Here is an 18,204-nt window from a genome sequence, read left to right on the forward strand (position 1 = left end):
GAGAACTTTAATAAGTGAATTAATTTAAAAAAAGTTAAATTAATAAATTTTAAAGATATTAAGTTAGTTTGAAAGATTTAAAAGAATTCCAATTTATTTAATTTAAAAAAATTCGTACCTAAGATTCTTAACATTTAAAACTTCTTTATTATGTATTTTCAAAATATAAATTTTTATTGTTATAAATTAAAAATCCAGAGACGTGATTACAAGGACCCCGCGCGTCCTTTTAGTTCTAGCGTAAATTATTTTATGCGCTGAAATTTGATCTATTTTTAAATTGGAAAGAGATAATGAGGTATGCTTATGTAATGAAATACTTAGACATATATGATTATACTTACAATGTTTATTTCAGAAATTTGATGGTTTCTCGGGCTTTTTATTTCGCCATGAACGTGTTTTCCACGACCTACTATCGGCGAGAAAACTATAGGCATCTGCCTTTGAAGCTTAGCAACTCAGTCAAAAAAAAATGCTCGCGCAACAAAAAAAACAGTCATATAAAAGCTGAAAGGGTTCTACGTAAATGAGCTTGAAGACGTTTATGTAAAAAAATTTTTGTGCTTAGCAAACTTAAAAATGTAATAAAAAGTAACGATTTTCGGGTACATTTAAGAACAGTCAAGTTTAGAGCATTATTTCTTATACAAGGGGCGATGGGAAAAATTTGAAAAAATTCATGAGTATGAGGAAAACTGTTGCCAACCAGTTGCAGTTGAGAAATTTAAAAAATTATAAAAATTGTTGCTTAAAAGTACAAAAATGTGCAACTATATTATCTTCAGTTCTAATACAGATATTAAAGCGATTCAAACTGCAAACTGTAACGGATAGGCTCTGTATTTATTTTCAATCGCCCGGAAGGACGTGTTCGTCTTCTTTTTTGTGAAAATCGCGATATTTTTAGACATTTTTTTTTTTTTGATAACAAGTGACATAGTTGCACATTTTTGTACTTTTAACCAATAATTATTATAATTTTTTTAATTTCTCAACTGCAACTGGTTGGCAACAGTTTTCCTCATACTCATGAATTTTTTCAAATTTTTCCCATGGCCCCTTGTATAAGAAATAATGCTCTAAACTTGACTGTTCTTAAATGTATCCGAAAATCCTTACTTTTTTTTTACATGTTTCAGTCTGCTAAGCACAAAATTTTTGTTATAAAAACGTCTTCAAGCTCATTTATGTAGAACGCTTTCAGCTTTTATATGACTGTGTTTTTGTTGCGCTGGCATTTTTTGTGACTGAGTTGTTGTTAAGCTTCAAAGGCAGATGCCTATAGTTTTCTCGCCGATAGTAGGTATATCCAATTTTTTCCTTACCATTTTTTTCAATTTCATGTGTTTAATCCAACATTGTTTAAATTAAAATAAAAAAAGAATTTCAAATTTTTATTCCAATTCGATTGAGACATTTTAATTTTAATGTAATAAAAATTTTATGGGTACAAAATAAAGCGTTAAAACGTTTTAAGGAGAAAAATTTCTTATTCAAAATTGACACTTTTCTTGATCATGGGCAAGGTTTGTTAATAATCCTTGAATTTCGAGCACGGGAAAATAGCCTAGATTTTTTTTTGAACCGGGAATTTTTTATACTTTATTATAATTTTACAATAAATATCGTCTCTCTCTTCGAAAAAATGTGTTTTGAATTATGCTTATTGTTACCAACTATGTCCGTTAAAAAATCGAAGATGATTTTACATGTATGTAAGATTTTGAAAATCATGTTTCATTAAAAAATTACGGTTCCTTTTATAATTTGCATAGGTATATTTGAGAATTTTGAGCATAATAACAATTATTATTATTGCAAATAATTGGCATGATAAAATTATAGTTTTTGTTACTGAGGCACTTTTGAAAATGGAACTTTGAAAACGCTTTTCGAGAAAAACTTATTTAATTTTGGCAAGTGCCATAAGCGGTCGTGTTATATTTTTTCTGCAAATATATAATTTATTCAGTTTCGATCACTTCCGCGATATAAAAGTATAATGTGAACATTCTAATATTGTTTTAGAATAAAATATTCCATGTTAAACCGATCCACTTTGAAACTTTTTATATTTTTTAATTAGATATTTTCGCTGCAACTATCAGCTAACTTCACTTCGTTAAAAACTAATGGCAAAACAATGGACCAAATGCACGGAACAAAATTTTATTTCTGTAATATCTTTGTGAATAATAATAATAATTATTATTATTATTTTATTATTTCATTAAAGAGTAATTAAAAAATAAAAACTATTTTTCAAATACACTTATATAGAAAAACTGAGCCTTTACGAAGATATTAGCAAAATAGGGCAAAAATGAACTGAATTCCATGCAGTCCCTTGTTTTCCTTTCAGCAATCTACGAAATGAATTTAGCTGGTGATTGAAGTGAAAATATACTTAATATTTAGCAACGTTGAACCCTTAATCTAAAATGAGGTATTATGGTTCAAATATTCAAAACTGACGTGATTTTTTATCCAGAAATAACAATTGAACAATTATTAATTTGCAAGGATTGAAAATTCAAATAATTTAGCATTCAACATTTATAAATTTATTTACTTATTCTTTAATTTAGAGTATTTGAAATGGCAGGGCAGGAAATAGCTGAGAATTTGTATCCTCGATTAAAACGGACACCTTGAATTAGAATTGTATAATTAATATTTTGATTGATCAAAAGTCAGCCGGGAATTTTTATCTATAGCTTGAATTGCCATCCTGAATAAACGGCGTTGAACTATTGCAGAAAATTGTGCCTACTTGATCACTAATAGAAATGTGCATTTTTTTAGTTTCCCCCACGACTGAAAGAGGCGAGGAATGTGTGGAGCGGGCTCCAGCGTGGGTTCCGGATAATGATGCGCCAAGGTGCATGGCTTGCCAGGCGGGATTCACAGTTGTACGACGCAGACATCATTGTAGAAATTGTGGCAATGTATTTTGTGGCCGCTGCAGCAGCAACAATGTCCCCTTGCCACGTTATGGACACACAAAGCCAGTGCGAGTTTGCAATAGGTGTTTCCTATACCAAGTGACACCATTCACTGTCTCTCAGGTGACGCCCACCAGCTGAAGGTTTTCCATGTGATTTTTGTCTTGGGTAATTGTACGCTGACTCTTGCTGTTGAAATGAAATTTGTCGATCGTTGAAACCCACGAGAGAAAAATAAACGCATGTTAAACGAGGCCTTTTTTTAAAACGGGACCACCTTTTCAATCGGGGACTCGATGCTATAATTAATATCTTGATTTTTCTCTTTTTTTAAGGAGTCAATCGATTAAAATTAAAAGGCACAAGTAAGGACAAAAAAAAATTTCGTTTCAACGCAACTTTCGACAGAAAGGTTTCACACAATTTACTCGCGAGTCTGAAGGAAAATTATAGAGAAAAATTTCACAATCGAGAGGTACCGGTAAAAGATGTCTATTTCGGATGAAGATTATTTGTATCTAAAAGCAAGTTAGTAATGAGTTTGGGCTGTGTTATTGATTTATTATTGTATATAAAAAAAAGTCATGAAAAACTCAAAGATCTTGTACAAATAAACGACATTCGCAATCTGTGAACAATTCCAACTGATAATTTTCTTGAAAACACGCAGGGGGGAAAGTGTGTGCAACAACCAAAGTCGGTGTATGAAAAATGGCGAATAACGAGGCTCGCGTTTTGCGATTTATTCTCGAATCGTAGTTCGTGGTAGAAATATGCTTGTAAATTTAACGCTTACGTCGATTCGCTAACAATCATTAATTTAACATGTTTATATGTCATTTCTCTGAGAGAAAAAAGAAACTAGTGATTAGAAAAGGGAAAATGGAAGCTGTGTGACAAGTCACGTCGAGAGTAGATTCTTTGATCGTTATTAGAATAATTATAGAATCGTTCTTACTGTAAAACAACGACTTTGGCTAGCTGATTTTTTCCACAAGTTCTGGAAAGTTTGATCAGACATGACTTTCGATTTTAATTCTTTAATCTAGTTACGCATAATCCAGTGAGTGATTGAATGTACATACGTAAATACGCATAGCGGTATTAAAAAATGAAAAAAAAATGTTTGTATATGAAGGTGACGAATTATTCAAGTATTAGGTATCAAGAATGATTTTACTGGAATCAGGATGTCTACCGATCGCGGAAATTATAAAAGATATATTAAGTCAATAATTTCTTTAAGTTTAATATTTAAGTGCAATCTTAAGCTTGTAAGTTGACTCACAATCTGTAGACATCCTGAGAATAAATAATCATTTCTAAGCACCACACAACTGTCTGCAACGGGTATTTGCTAAATTAAAAAATGATCAACAATAAATAGTCTCTATATTTCCGAAGGTCTTGTTTTTTAAAGATATTTTATTTTTGGTAGATACCCGGCAGAAAATGTGCATTTGGATAAAAAAAGACTGTTTGAATGTAGATGTCAAAATATTTCGCGACTAACTCAACGCCTAGACTTTTTATCGATTATGAAATTAAATAAGATTAGGTTATTCGTAAATTGCATTCTCTCTGAATTTAGTAAAGTTTAGAAATTTAAAAAAAAAATATTTCCTTGAAAGCTGTCGATAAAACGCGAATTGTGGCCTACACTTTTTCATAAACTTTAGAATTTAGGCTTTTAAAATTCACTCGTTGAGCGTCCATTTCCGTTGTATTCAAAATTGTAAATTAAAATTGTATTAAATAAGCGAGTGGTGTCGTATTTATCGAGTCACGGCACTGTTGCACAGATTGAACATGTATGTTTTGTAAAGTCCGGATGATAAAAAAATGGACGATTTAGTAGTGTGCATACCTGTGTTTACACGCTATTTTTTTTTATAATTTCAGAGGTGTAAATAATTTTATCCATATCGAGAGAGAAGAATTCCAATAATAGTCACTGTGGCAATTTGTTTTTGTTAAAAAGTCTCAAAACAGAAGGTTTTTAAAAGCTCGAAAAGACATTTATTTTATCCATTTTTATTGATACGAAAAAGTAAGAGAGTTTTAAATCAGACTCGAAATGTGATGATGAAAACTGCGTACGTATAATGTAAAAACGTTTAGAAGTGTACTATTTTTTAATTCTTTGATGGCGATGAGAAACTTGTAGATTCAGGTACGACGATAAAATCGTCAAAAACTAATTCAAAATGAAACACTCAAATATATAGTTGGATTTCTCGAATGTGTGTAACATGTATGCATCTTTGCTGATAAAAGTTATCAAATTCACGTGCCCAAAGCGGAGCTTTTTCTCTTGTATAAGAAAGCTAAAAATTGCATGATTATAATCGTAAGCTACAAAAAAGACAGATTAAGCAATGTTTATAAAGCTTGAAAAAAATGCGAAAAATCGAAATCCTGAAAATGGATGAATTATTTTTTACACAAAGCCTTATATGGAGTTTGTTCTTTGAGGTAAAAACCCAAGTGAATTCCTGAATGGTTCTTCGATAAAAAATGGATCAAAAGTGGATATTGGATGCATGCAGTGTAATTTGCGAAAATATGTTTGAAAGTATTGTTTCACAAAATGAATGATTTGAGAGTATTGTGAGAATTAAATTTATAAACAATTCCGTTTTACGATCTTCTACTTGTCTTTGTTTTTATTTTCATTAGCGAAAAACATTTTGAAATGTTTAAACTACCCAATTTCTCCCTGTGCCTAATATTAAAGAATTATCCTGCGAAACAAAAGGATAAAATATTCAATAAATGTGTAATATGCCAATTAGTTAAGAGATTTGGACTTACGGAAGTTGTAGAGCGTATCTCTGAATTATTTTTATATTATTTTTCTGTGTCTGTGTGCGTGTGTATATATATATTTTTTTTCTCTTAAAATTGCATTAATATCGATCCCTTTAGAAAAGTATAAAAATGATAGTTTCAGTATTAATGTGTAATATTTACTGCTAAGAGTAACTTTTGGTGACATTAAGTAAAATAAATAGGCTTTTTTATTTCAGCCAACTATTTCCTGTTTTGTAAGGTTTAGTAAACATTTTGAAATTCAGTGGAACGATGCAAATGCAAAGAGGTCAGAAAAAAAGGCACTTTCTTAGTAAAAAAACTGTATGTGCAAAAACAAGATGTTTGTGATTATTGAGTGTAATGCATATAATTGTGTGAGAGAGAATCGTATCACCGACATATTATGCGATTAATGTAATCTCTGGTTTTGGTCATGAACTTTTAAAGATACAGAATGTAAATAAAATTTGTTATTCAAGATTTTATGGTAATTGTCATTACAACAATGTTCACGTTATATTTTCCAAGATTAGAGTGAATTTATAGAGATTGAAAGAATACTTTGCAGATTATTTTGTTTAATATTTCAACTTTTTTATTTAGGTTATATAAAAATCTTAATAAAATTTGATATTAATTTTTTGCATCTAGAATTATAAAAAAAAGTACTTTCATGCAAGACATTTACAGCATATCGTGTTATGGATTTTCTTGGCGGCAATGGAATTCCATAGGATCATCTTTACAAATTCCTTCGTCGTCATGGAATCCAGTCAACAAATCGCAGTTAAATTTCGATACATATCTTACAACCTAAAGTGGCTTTGTTTACAGTAAAAGTCAGGTCACTATTAATTATCTAAAAATTATTTTGAGTTACTTTAGAATAAATGGGCCCAAAAATCAAATTAGATTTGCTTGCAGATTTACATGTCTACTTATTTTCAATTGTAATTTAATTCACACAAGTTGAGAGAAAAAGTAAAATGGATCGCATCTAGAAATTTTTAACCTTAAAATTAAATACTATTTATTATACAAGTAAGCATAGTTAATTTGAGTTTTTTAAAGAACGGCAAAAAATTCACGTTTTTTAAATACATTTGGAGGTGTAATTGAAAAAAGGCAGTAATTATGATGGAAATGGAGATGAATACAGAATTGGAGAGGGTACGTAATATTGTAATTTATTCCATACTTGTATTTTCGGTTAATTGAAAAAGTCTTTTTGAATCGTCAAAATTTAATGCTAAAATTTTCTTTTCAATTTCTACAAAGATGAGTTTTTCAAAAATTTCAACTTGTTTTGCAGGATGGTGGAAGTGAAGAAGCTGAACAATCTTCTGAGGGAAGTTCGGCTGGAACTATATTTTGTACTTTGGAACAAGATTTTGCACGGGTAAAATTCTAGACTTTTTGGTTAATAATATCAAGGATCGTAGTCTTTCTCTTATTTCCATTTTTCCTTCATTCTCGAAAAACTTCCCCTTTTCTGTTTTAAATATTCGATATTTGACTTTTGCGGGAAATTTTACATAGGTCAGTTTTATCTCTTCAAAATTATTCTATTGAAAAGTAGAATATGCTACTGCGTGTAGTGAAGTTTTATTATTTTAACTTGCAGAATTATCTACCCTAATTAATTTTAAATTCTTACATTTAAATCAAAAAAGTTTAATAATATTTACGATTTAAAAAAATTCAGATACAGCTATAATTTACAACATTAGATACGTCTATGAAAATCATAAAATGCATCTGTGTGAGTTAAAGAACTTACGTAAATCGAGTATAAAATTTAAAAAACGTTTGGTACATAAATATAATTGTAAAAATGCAAAAGGTTCCAAGTGCTAAAATTTATTTTAATGGTCCATTCAAAATAAACTCTCTTAAAAAAAGCTTGAAGCTGAAACATTTTAAAACATGTTGAACATGTGACAAGCGTAGACTTTTACCAACACCAAATTTACAAATATCGATTTGATTAATTCAAAACTAAACTATACCTTAGCTTGAAATTGATCAAATTAAACTTTAATAAAATATTTCTACGTTGAATCTATAAAAATTAAATATTTTGTAAATTTAAATATTATCCCGGGTGGTCAAATTTGAAGTATATTTAATTTAAGTTTGAGAGCATTAAAGGGTGTAGTTTAAATTTTACACTCTTGTATTAATTATAATAAGGACAAAATGAAAAATCTTGGAAGTAAATATTTAATTATACTTAGTGGAGGGGGGTCAGACACTGTGTAGATTTGTTAGACATGTGGGGTTGCGTAATTTAATTACGACCTTTTATAAGTATTACGAGACATTTTTGAAGAAGAAAATATTCATAGTATGAGAACGATTTTATACGTATAAAAATGGTTTAAGAAATTTTATTGTTGTATTTTTTTTTTCTCCAATGACCTAAGTATATCCAATTAAAAAATAAATAAAATCCTTAACAAATCATTAAAATATTATTTTAAAATATAAAATTTCTTAGAAAAAGATTATTTCTTCTTTTCTATGTGTAAAAGTAAATGTTTAATATTTTTCCTGAAAAAGTTACCCTTTTTTTCTATTTTGAGCTCTTTTTGCGCAGTGATCCATGTAATATTATTAACATATTATCTAATTGCATATCAATTTTGAAAATGCATTTCTTTTTTATCTATAAAATAAATAAATTGTTTTTTAGATTATAAAAGACATGAAAAGCAATGAAACACTGGCTGCTTACGAAGCAGAATACTCAAGACTGTTCGAATCTTTATATAAGACTCATAAAAATGAAGATGAATTGTCAGAAAAGTGTAGACTGTTACAGGTAAGATTTTTTATGCAGTAAATTTATTGTTTTATCCAGACTTGAAAAAAAATTATTACTAAATTTCTACCATTTTAATTTAAATTTGTGATATTTCAGCATAGGGTCGTCCATGCATTACTTAATGGTTTAGGGAGGAGAGGGTTCAGAACGTATGTGCAAAAGTTGAGTTATCATATCATGATAACCGTGATTTCATAAAAATTATAGCTATTACTTTTTGTCATTACAGAGGGGTTGAAAGTTTTTGAAGTTTGAAACATTTTTTCTATGGGTTCAAAAATTATTGAAAATTATGTTTGTGGGCAGTTTTTGATAACATTCAATAATACAAAATCATATATTAGAAAAAATAGTTTTTTATTAAGTTCGAATTTTTTGAAATACCAACAAAAATTATTTTGTTGTATTTGTTTAATGCAATTCTCATTCACAATTTTTGGAAAGTTAAAAATTTGTTCAACTTGGTCCTTAGGCCGCTTAAAAAAAGTCAAAAATGCAAATTTAGCATTATTGAAAGTTGTAAAGTTTCTATAAACGAATCAAGAAAAGATGTGGAAGGCATTTTTTTTAAATTTGAAATAAGTGTTCCATTAACCAATTCGAAACAAAACATATTATTTTTGTTCATACATTTTAAAAAATTGGAACTTGTTTAAACAATTATTTATTCTACAATATGTTTTCAAATTATTATTTGTTATCGATAACTGTACACACAAAAAATTGGCAATAATGTTTTCAAAGTACTGAGTACTTTGATTGAGCTTTGTATTGAGTGAGAATTTTTTAGAGAATTAAGTAACCACCCTTTATTTTTTTTTAGTCAGTCACTTTTGCCCTAAATGAAAATGAATATGTATATCTATTTGTAAAGTTAGTATATTTATAAATGGTTTACATTTGACCAGGAAGAATCAATGCAATATGCGGAAAGAATAGAAGATCTAGAAAAGATCGTCGAAGTCGACGAACAAAATATCAGCAAGCTAAAACAGGAAATCAACAACGCATTGAAACTGGCGGACGCTGCTCATTCTCGAGAGCAAAATGCTCAAGAAACAATAGAAAATCTACGAGATGCTATCAAGAAACTACAGCAGGATATTAGTCAAAAAGATAAATTAGCCTCGGAACAAGTGTAAGTTTAAAATAAATTCTATAAAATATTATTTTATTTTAAAGTAATAAGAAATAATTATAATCTAAATTTATTATTTAACTATGTCTTCCATTTTTTGTTGAAAATTGATCGTTTTGAAGGTGAAAATCGAACTATTTGTTTGAAAATAAACTTTTTTTATTTAAAATTCAAATACTTTGTAGAAAATTCATACTTTTGGCTTAAAAATTAAACTGTTTTCTTGAAAATTCGTCTTTTTAGGTACAAAATTCTATTATGTTAGTAGAAAGTTCAACTGTTGGATTGAGCATGAACTTTTTGTATGAAAATTCATATTTGTTGGTAGAAAATTCATATCCTTTGGAAAAAATGTCATATTTTTTGTTAAAATTGCATCTTCTAGATTAAAAATTAATTTGTTCTAGTTGAGGATTTAACAAGTTTATTTGAAAATTCAACTATTTTGTTAAAAATGCAACTGTTTGCGGTGAAAGTTTCATCTTTTTTGTTCAAAAATTCTACTATTTGGTGGAAAATTCCTCTTTTAAGTTTAAAAAAAGAACTATTTTATTAAAAATTCGCTACATCGGCTTAAAAGTTCAACTATTTGATTGTAAATGATAGTACTTGGTCTCAAATTAATTTTTTTCTCTGTTGCAAATTGAACTACATATTTGGCGGAAAAATTATATTTCTTGGATGGAAATTTATGTTTCGGTTTTCTTAAACATATTGTTGAAAATGCAATATATTTCGGCTTGAAATCATTGGCGTTTCATATGGAATTCGATATGGTTCTTATATATCAATGTTACTTTAAAGAATTTGTTTCTCATTTTCGTGAAAAATCACCCCTTTTCCTTTGATTCGAGAGTATTTTGGGATGTGCAGTCTGTTAAAATAATAAGTAGGTTTATTATAAGTTAGTTTATTTTATATTTTAATTAAGTTTAATTTTTTCAAATGAAGGTAAGGAGTGGAAAGAATTTAAAAAATAGCCTTAAGTAGTTTTTGAACGGCCCCTTTGTATAAATAATTTAAATTGATTCGATTTTAGAACATTGGTGGGCAAACAAAAGGAAGGTTTGGTACCCGAACGTGACAAGCTAACGAGCGAGATTGAAACGTTACGAGAACGCGTAAAAGCCACGTCAAAGTACAACAGCGAACTTGAAAAGAGGGTCACGAAGCTTGAAACTCAAGTGACGGAAACTCAAGAAAATTTAGACGCACAGTTAAACGAGTATTCTAAAGAGCGACGAGCTAAAGAAAAAGCCGAGGAAATTATCCAGCAACTCCAAGAGGAAATAAAGACAAAAGTCAATGAATTGCAGGTAAAGGAGGAACCAGGACGAGCTGCTTAATCTCCAGATTTTTTCCAGTAGGTATATCTCGCCAATTGGTTTAAAACATACCAACAATTTAGCCAATCTTCTATTTAATTCTAGACTGCAAGTTTGTCAGTAAAAACCGTGGGAAGTCTATCCACAAAACTGGAAACTCAATTCAAGGAGCAAAAACATGCAAATGAAAATTTGCAACAGGAGAATAATAAACTTCTCATGAAGGAAATGAATATGCAGTCAGAGATTCATCGTTTGAATGCCCAGAAAAATGATCTTGAAAAGAAATTGGCCGAAAGTGGGAGGGATAATGATATCATGAAACTGGAAATCCAAAAGTAATTTATCAAATAAATTCAAATTATATAGTTTTTCAATATTTATTTTGAATATGAATCAGCTCATGACAAATTTAAACAAGTTTAATCGTATAAAATATTATGAATTTCCACAAATTTTAGGATACGTGATGAAATCTCGAAATACAAATCAGAGAAGGAATTCATGTCGAAAAAAGTTATTAGGATAGACAGAATGCGAAACTCAATTGAAGATGAATTAAAGCAAGCTCAAATTAGTCACAAAAATGCTGAATTAGAAGTGTATTCTCTGCAAAAATTCCTTGAGGACGAGAAAAAGTTGAAAGACAAAGCTATTCGTGAAAAGGAAAGTTTAGGAAAAACGATAGCAAACTTGAAAGAAACGATTACATCCTTGCAACTGGAAGCAAATGTCCAAGATCAAATACGAAAAAAAATGGAGACGAATCTCGAAGATGTTGGGCAACTTATTGATGTGTCAAAGAGAAAGATCTTGTATCTTGAGAAAGAAAGAGACAAATACTCTCATGAGACAAAGGAACTTGTAGCTCAGGTAAAACATGATTTCAACTTTGTTTAAAGGTTGCTACAAACGCTTAAATATAGACTGAATTAATAGAACCCAAGAAGAAAGTCCAATTATTTTTAGTTGAAAGTTTATTCTTCTTAACTAAAAAGTCTACTATTATATTTTTGAACAAAAATTCATCTTTTGTAATTCGAAATTCTAATATTTAGTTTAAAATTCAATTGTTTTCTTGAGAATTCAACTATTTTGTTATAAAGTCATGTTTTAAGTCTAAAATACTAGTACTTGGTGGAACCATTTTATTGAAAATTCAAAAATGAACAAAAAAAATAGACCGAACATTTACATTAATGTTCGGTATATTTTTTTTAAATTAACTATTTTAATCTTTTTTGTTTGAAAATTCAACTGTTTCGACTTGAAATCTTAACCGCCTTCCCGTTAAGAATTAAGAGAAGAATAGAGAAAAATTCATATTTTCAGATTTAAACGAAAGATTGAGCATTATTTGATTTTTTGAATGTGCTAATTTTCCATTGGGAGAAGTGCCCAATGAAATAATAGGTTTATCTCCGAAACCAATCTTTTTTTATTTCCTTAACGATTGACACTTGTGTTGTATTCCATGCAGGTGAATATATCATGGTTATTTTTAATTCCATACTTACATGCTATATTTTCAATTATTTTAATTCCTTCCAATCTGTCCACAAAATATGTGCACATGCAAAGTTTCTATTCGTTTTTGTGGAATATAAGTTTGGAAATTTCAATTTTTTTAGCCATAACGGCGGAGTAATTTTAATAATATTTTATATTGTTTAAACAAATTATAGATTTAATAATGTAATAAACAATAACAAATTCATTTAATAATGTTGTGTAAGGTAAACAAAATTAATTTCTCTTTAAACAGAATAATAAAAATATTCTTTGACAATACTACAAATTATTCCTATTAACATAACTATTTTATATTTATAACTGATCGATTAAACGAACTAGGATTTTCGTTTTCAAAGTGACATTATTCTCTGTCTTTCTATTCTTTCTGTAGCATTCCTTCATTTTTTAATTCCTCTCAATACGCTTCCTTTACATTTTTCTAAGTCGATTAAGAAGATTAGATTTTGCTTTTTTTCTACTCTTCGGTGGAACTTTCGACGGAGGCAAATTCAAGTATTAATGGCAATTCATATTCTAAACTTTTTGTTTTAAATTCAATATGATACATACACATCAATTTTATTTCAAATAATTATACCTGAAAGAAAAATGTATTATATTCATATCACATTATCATATAAAATTACGGTCAGGGAAAATGAATAACTTGCCAGGAAAAATCAGAAAAGGTCAGGGAATTTCGAAATCGAGATTTGGCATCAACTCTGTTGTTTTTAAATTTAATTTAAAATGAGATTTATTTATTTTTACTCTAAATATTTATTTTTGAAATAGGTAGACGACCACATGGACGAAATGAGAATGAAAAGAGCAGAGATATCAGATTTAAAAAAATGTTTATACGAGTCCGAATCGAAGTATCGACAACTTCAAAATTCCTTTGAAATTTTGAAGGCGGAAAAGATCAGTATAGTGAAAAATTTAACGGAAACACAAGACGAAATTCGAGAATTGAAGCACAGATTGAAAGTTGCAAATAAACAAGTCGAGCAAGTTAAAGAAGAAGTTACAATAAAAGAAGCGAGCATAACGAATGGAGAATTTTGTGAGTGAATTAAAAACTGGATGCAGAGATAAGACGCTTCATAGCCACTGGGCTAAGAAAGCGGGAAATGATCAAAAATAATTACAAAAATCGTTTAAAATTATAGAATTTGGAATTAAAATTGTTGAATAATTTTAGTTGATTTAAATATTCAAAATCATTTGTTTTTAGAGCGTTTCTTACTCAAATTGGCAAATTAATGCTTTTCAATACTCACGATTATAAATTCATGATGCTCAAAATCGAATTCAACAATTTTGAAATTTTGAGAATTAGACAATTAAGCGCATTAGCATACTTAAAAGTCTCAATAGTTGATTAATATTTAGTCCTTATTTTTCAATCTGTCGAATTTTGATATTTTTAATGTTTCAACGTTTAGTCAAAATGGTTCGAAAATATTCGATTTGAATTATCTTTGTTTTTGAAAATCTCGAAATAAAATTTGTTCCATTTTCAAACCTACTTTCGAATTATACAATATTAAATTAGTTTTATTTCGAAACTGTCTAGTTTTGCAAGCTTCGATTTGAAATGTCAAATAATTGGAAATTCTTTTTGGCATCTGAGAAGCATCACGAAATTTATTTCCAATTCAATATTTTTTCTCTACAGTATTGGGAAAGGCAGAAAAAGAAAAAGAAGACATAAAAGTGGAGCTGCAAACAACTCGTAAAACGGTGTCGTCCTTGCGGCATAAAATTGAGGAAATGAAGAAAGAAGAAAAAAATTTAAGACAAAACGAGCACCAAGCTCAGATTGAAATTAATCAACAAAAGAAGGAAATTGATGCTGTTTTAGTTGAACGTGATGTTCTTGGTACTCAACTCGTAAGAAGAAATGACGAGATTGCTCTTCTTTACAGCAAAATTAAAGTACTAGAGGGAACAATTCAACGTGAAGAATGCCAATATTCCCAGAAACTCGATGAAATAAGATTACTAAAGTTAGAATTGCAAAAGTTGCAGAGTGAAAAAAATCTTTTGATCAAAAATATGAAAAATTCGAGTGACCTGAGATTAGAAATCTTCCATTTGGAACAAAATTTGACAAAGGAAAGATTAAAAGTCACTGCATTGGAGGAAGAACTGCAGAACCCGCTAAATGTTCATCGATGGAGAAAATTGGAGGTTAACAATAAAGTTTATTGGCATTTTTAATTTAAAACGAAATAATTCTTAAATTTACTTATTTTTTAGGGTACTGATCCTGATTCTTTTGAACTGCTGCAAAAGGTTCAAATTCTGCAAAAGCGAGTTCTGAAAATGTCTTCAGAAATGATAAATAAGGAAAAAACTATCAAGTATACTGAAAAACTCTATGCAAACGTTCGAGAAATGCTAATTAAACAACCTGGACCAGAAGTTGTGGAAGTTCTGTCGAAAACCCAAAAAAGTCTGGTAGAAAGAGGCAACAAAATGAAGGTAGGTTGCAAATTTTGTGTGATTCGGGTCTACATTTTACTATTAAAGCTTGCAGTTTTCAAATTATTTCGTTTGCAGTGTATTCTGGCTGAAAGGAATATGTTTGAATCTTTGACAAACGAACAAACATTCGAAATTGAGAGGCTGAAAAAAGAGCTGAATGATTTTAAAGCCAAATATTTTAAATTGAAAAAGAGAGAAGAGAACTTCAGTAAGAATTTAGAAATGAAAGAATTGACAGAAGCTATTCTGCCAGCAATTTCACCTTCAGAGAAAAAAATTTATGGCGGAGGTTTCAATATGAATGTGAATACGCCAACTAATTTACAAAAATTGAACACATAAAATGTATTTGAATATGTATATTGTACATAAATATTTCGAAGAGGGCAAATTGTGTGCAATATTATGTTTAGAAACAAATAAATAATTTAAACAAATCTAATTTCTAAATTATTTTAATTTATAATCTGTATCTCCTGCTATTTTTACCGAATATTATTGTTTATTTTTCGAATTGGAGGTTGAAAATACACATTTTCGCATTTTTAATTTAAAACAAAATGATTCTTAAATGTGTTTATTTGTCAGGGTACTGATCGTGATACTTTTAAACTGCTGCAAAATATGTAAATTTGGTTTGTAATTCAATTATTCAAATGAATAGCTATTGGAAAATAAAAAGTAATATCCAGAATCACTTATGATGGAAAATCATTTTTCCCTATTTTGCAAGAAAATAATCTAAACACAGACTTGCCAATCTTTCACTTATTCTGCTGTTCACCTTTTGTTTAGCACCATTCCAGATTTTTCCTCTTTTCTTATTTTTTTCGCTCAAATGCGAACTGAATTAATGGATGAATTAATTCCAGAGTCTAATATTACATTTTTCGTTGGGCATTCATCTATTTAGGTTAACAATTCTACTATTTAGTTTAAAATTTAATTATCTTGTTTAAAACTATTTTTTATTGAAAATCTTGGTTGAAAATTAATTGCTTTTATTTAAAAATTCAACTAATACATTTTTTATTGACAATTTATCTTTATGGTTATACATGCAACTGCTTGGTTGAAGATCTATCTATTTGCTAGAAACTTTAACTAATTTGTTGAAACATCTTTTGCTATTGTTAAAAAAAATGTTTCGGACTGAAAATTGAACTTCCATTTTCGGTTGAAAATTAACTTTTTTTGTTAAAAATTCATACATTCGGGTAAAGAATTCAACTACGTATTTGTTTGATATTTTCCTTCTCTCTTGTTGAAGGGAAAATCTTTCTTTGTTGAAAATTCATCTCTTGGTAGAAATTTAATCTTTTTCGTTTAAAAGTGAAACTGGTTAAAAATTAATCTGTTCTATTTGAGGATTCAACTGTTTTGTTTAAAATTCGTCTTGTTTGGTTCCATTGTAATGTTTTTTATTTGATTGAAAGTTCAACTCCTTGGTTAGAACTTCTTTTTTTTTAATATTCATAATTTTAATTTAAAAACTCAAATATTTTGTTGAAAATTGTATTATCTGGTTAAAAAATCAACAATGCTATTAAGCAGCAATCTGCTTTGGTCAAAAATGTAACGGTATTGTTGTACATTATTTTTCTTAGGGTAGAAAAATCGTCCTCTGAGATTGAAAAATTCAACTGTCTTCTAAAAAAATCGCCTCTTTGGCTTGAAGATTCAACCTTTTGTTTAAAAATGCAAATGTTTGTGCTTAAAGTATTTTTTTTTTTTTTTTTGAAATTCATTTTTGCATGTATGGAGAATTTTTTATGTTAAAAATTCATTGTCTTGGGTTTGAAAGTTTTATAAAGCATTTGACTTTTTAACTTGAAAACTCAACCCTTTCTTAAAAAATTGATCTCTTTTGGTAGAAGATTAATATTTTTTGGTTAAATATCGGAATCTTTTGATTTTTATTTGATATAATTTACGTATTTTAATTTGTAATTATATTATAATTTAATTTATATTATTTTTATTAGATATTTCAATTGGAAATCTTAAGCGTTCAATTTGAATAATAATTATGTCGAATGGATAACGAATAAAATATTTGTTCAAAATTATGCTATCGTGCTACCTTTCTTTAAGCCTTTCTTTAAGCCGCGTTGTTCATACATTTTTTGCCACACAGGTTCAATTGCCGAATATAATATATATATATATATATAAACTATTTTTAGTAGGTACCTCAACATGTTCAAAAAGATATAGCTTGTTTCAAAAGATTTTCAAACACAATAAATGTTTTTACATTGCTTTAATTTACAGGTAATGATCTTAGAGAACATTTCTAGGTGCATAAGCAATTTTTATACTGAAAATTCCTATTTTTCAGCTTTCAAGTTTTAGTATCATCAAGTTTTCGCAATAAAGAGAAAAGTTCTCTTTCCAATTTTGCTTTTTTTGCTAGTCTCTCGGGGCGATATTTCCTTCGCTGCTTTTGCACTGAAAAATAGGAGGATTTTTATTAATCTTTCTAATAGTTAATCTAGTAGGACCTATGAATGCTTACAGGTAGTTGAAGGAACTGTTGTTGACATTTTTATATACAAAGAACTGGAATTCGAGCTCGAAGATTGAAATAAAGCAGATCTACTTTTCTGTATATTCGTACGATTTCGATATGAAACACTGCGACGTCTTTTTCTTCTCGAAACCAATCTATTTTTTGAATCTGAACTACTCAATTCATCCTCAGCCCAAAATTGGCAATCTGTTTCATCCAAGATTGTTGACGTCAAAAGTGATGGCTTCAAAAATAAAAGTATTTTTAATCTCATTTCTTCCTTTCAATAGTTTTTTTAACTTACAGCTTCACCAGACACTCGCACGCGATTGTTGTTTTTATCTCTTAAGTTCAAATGAGACATCCTTTGAATGGTTGACGCAGAAATAAGAGCTCGTGTATGATAACCTTCATCATCCTCCGAACTATACCCAACTTTTCTTGAATCGCCTCTAGCGTAATGACCCATTTTTTATTTTTTTGTAAGTCCCTTTTGAAGTTGATTGTATTTACGTGAAAAACATTAATCTACTGGTAAATTTGGAAGAGTCAAAATGTTATATGTAGTCATTACGTCAAATAATTTTGAAAACGGTATGCAACTGAATGAAATTCAGTCAAGCTGAATTCAT

The 18,204-nt window shown here is 28.9% G+C and overlaps 3 protein-coding genes across 4 annotated transcripts in view; 2 read left to right on the forward strand and 1 right to left on the reverse strand.

The window, feature by feature from the left end:
- Positions 1–6,241, forward strand: part of LOC117182898 (lateral signaling target protein 2 homolog) — a 25,364-nt gene extending 19,123 nt beyond the window's left edge. For both annotated transcript variants that reach the window (XM_033376012.1, XM_033376013.1), the window contains exon 6: positions 2,809–6,241. In XM_033376012.1, the coding sequence (XP_033231903.1) occupies positions 2,809–3,089 (281 nt within the window). In that variant the 3' untranslated portion in view covers positions 3,090–6,241. The remainder of the gene's footprint in view (positions 1–2,808) is intronic.
- Positions 6,242–6,589: 348 nt separating this feature from the next.
- Positions 6,590–15,434, forward strand: LOC117167590 (cilia- and flagella-associated protein 58-like). The gene is made up of 11 exons (XM_033352644.1): positions 6,590–6,932; positions 7,075–7,161; positions 8,458–8,586; positions 9,498–9,727; positions 10,767–11,043; positions 11,158–11,390; positions 11,514–11,925; positions 13,363–13,633; positions 14,249–14,763; positions 14,833–15,057; positions 15,136–15,434. Exons 1-11 carry the CDS (start codon positions 6,897–6,899, stop codon positions 15,400–15,402), a joined length of 2,682 nt encoding a protein of 893 aa, XP_033208535.1. The 5' UTR covers positions 6,590–6,896; the 3' UTR covers positions 15,403–15,434.
- Positions 15,435–17,308: 1,874 nt separating this feature from the next.
- LOC117167593 lies at positions 17,309–18,194 on the reverse strand. Its single transcript, XM_033352647.1, has 3 exons — positions 17,877–18,194; positions 17,579–17,816; positions 17,309–17,511 (listed from the first exon to the last, which is right to left on the reverse strand). Exons 1-3 carry the CDS (start codon positions 18,039–18,041, stop codon positions 17,405–17,407), a joined length of 510 nt encoding a protein of 169 aa, XP_033208538.1. The 5' UTR covers positions 18,042–18,194; the 3' UTR covers positions 17,309–17,404.
- Positions 18,195–18,204: the final 10 nt, after the last annotated feature.

The sequence above is a fragment of the Belonocnema kinseyi genome, chromosome 2 (genome assembly GCF_010883055.1).
Source record: "Belonocnema kinseyi isolate 2016_QV_RU_SX_M_011 chromosome 2, B_treatae_v1, whole genome shotgun sequence".
Classification (NCBI taxonomy): Eukaryota; Metazoa; Arthropoda; class Insecta; order Hymenoptera; family Cynipidae; genus Belonocnema; species Belonocnema kinseyi.